At 40.2% G+C, this 1,718-nt stretch overlaps 1 protein-coding gene across 1 annotated transcript in view; it reads right to left on the bottom strand.

Annotated features, from left to right (window-relative positions):
- Window positions 1-1,718, bottom strand: part of LOC102771002 (bromodomain-containing protein 8-like) — a 5,328-nt gene continuing 3,610 nt past the window's right edge. The window contains exons 3-4 of the mRNA XM_015569590.1: window positions 882-1,059; window positions 1-377 (exon numbers count right to left, since the gene is read on the bottom strand). Of these exons, the coding sequence (XP_015425076.1) occupies window positions 327-377; window positions 882-1,059 (229 nt within the window). The 3' untranslated portion in view covers window positions 1-326. The remainder of the gene's footprint in view (window positions 378-881; window positions 1,060-1,718) is intronic.

Here is a 1,718-nt window from a genome sequence, read left to right as displayed (position 1 = left end):
TAACATTTATTTATAGAGCAGTCATAAGAGGTCTAATCCAATTACCTCTAAATTAAGCCTATAGATACAGAACAAAGATATGGGTGATATTTATTACATCAAATAAGTTTCCCCCTTTTCTTAAAATTATGTCCACAGGCATCTTTGACTCCTAGGTTGTGAGTTAAGGTATTATTCTTATTATGAAAGACAACAGAGAAGGTAAACAAGTACTGGGATCTTCACTGGATCAGTCTCAATGAGAGGTCCAAATTCCAGAAAAGGTCAGGGTAGCAGCTCCAGGTTAACAAAACAGGTTTTTCATCATGCACTGGGTTGGCTGGTTCTCATTCCAGACTATTTAAGTTTCTTCTTTTGTCTAGCCAAATACTCAGCACCTACAGGGTGAAGGCAGATAGCAAGCTATGAATCTTAAAAGCCACAGAGGTTTGAATTTCTTTTCCACAGTGAAATTTGATTAGCCTTTTTTTCTGTAAAATATGATGTTACCCAGAAAAGAAACCCTCAAATGTCATCTTCTGTCTACTATATCTTATCCCCTATGGACAGATAGTGTGAACATACATTAATATTAATATTTAAAATGGACATTGACTCCAGCCTCTGGTTTACATGTTTAGCCCTCTGGTTTGAGACTCTGGCAGCAGGAGCTCCCACTACCATCACAGCTCTCTTGAGAACCCTTCAGTACTTCACTGTTAAAACTGGTCCTACTGAGGCTCAGGATTTTCCAAACCAGCAGGTAAAATGTTAATCCTTGAATCACCTCTAAACATAAACTCTGGAAACACTTCAACATCACCCACCCTTATTCTCAGACTTTCTAAAATCTGATTCCAGAGATTACACTTATTTTTCTTGTAGCTGTCTACATACAGTACCTGAATCTGCTCCAGGACTTCTCGCTGCATCTCCACAGCCATATGATACACATGATGATCAGAGTCATTGTACATCACAGCATTTTGGAACATCAGCATCAAGTCTCGCTGGAATTGTGCCATGGTGCGAATCCGTCCCTTAGACAGATTCCTTTTCAGGGTAGTTAAGTCCATGGGTCTACAGGTGGTCAAGAAAAAACCACAGAGGAAATCTAACCTTCATGTGGAACATGTGATGACATAACATGCTCTCTTGAAGAACTAACCAGTTTGGGGTTTTTTTAATGCATTTTAAAAAAATGATTTTTAGGCGAAACCGGTTTGGCTCAGTGGATAAAGCGTCAGCCTGCAGACCGAAGGGTCCCGGGTTCGATTCCAGTCAAGGGCATGTACCTGGGTTGTGGGCACATCCCCAGTAGGAGATGTGCAGAAGGCAGCTGATCGATGTTTCTCTCTCATCGATGTTTCTAACTATCTGTCTCTCTCCCTTCCTCTCTGTAAAAAATCAATAAAATATATATATTTTTTAAAATTGATTTTTAGAGAAAGAAAAAGGGAGAGGAAGAGAGAGAAACATCTGTGCAAGAATGAAACATTGATTGGTTGCCTCCTACTGGGTATCGAACTAGCAACCATTAGGGGCACAGGACGATGACCAACCCACTAAGCTACACAGGCCAGGGCAGTAACCCACTTACTTTCTTCTTTTTTGTTGTTGTTAATCCTCACCCAAGGATATTTTTCCATTGATGTTTAGAGAGAGTGGAAGAGAGAGAAAGACAGAGAGAGAAGTATCAATGTGAGAGAGATGTATCTATTGGTTGCCTTGTGCATGAG

The sequence above is a fragment of the Myotis davidii genome, unplaced genomic scaffold (assembly GCF_000327345.1).
Source record: "Myotis davidii unplaced genomic scaffold, ASM32734v1 scaffold545, whole genome shotgun sequence".
NCBI lineage: Eukaryota > Metazoa > Chordata > Mammalia > Chiroptera > Vespertilionidae > Myotis > Myotis davidii.
This window is presented reverse-complemented; position numbering and strand designations above follow the sequence as displayed.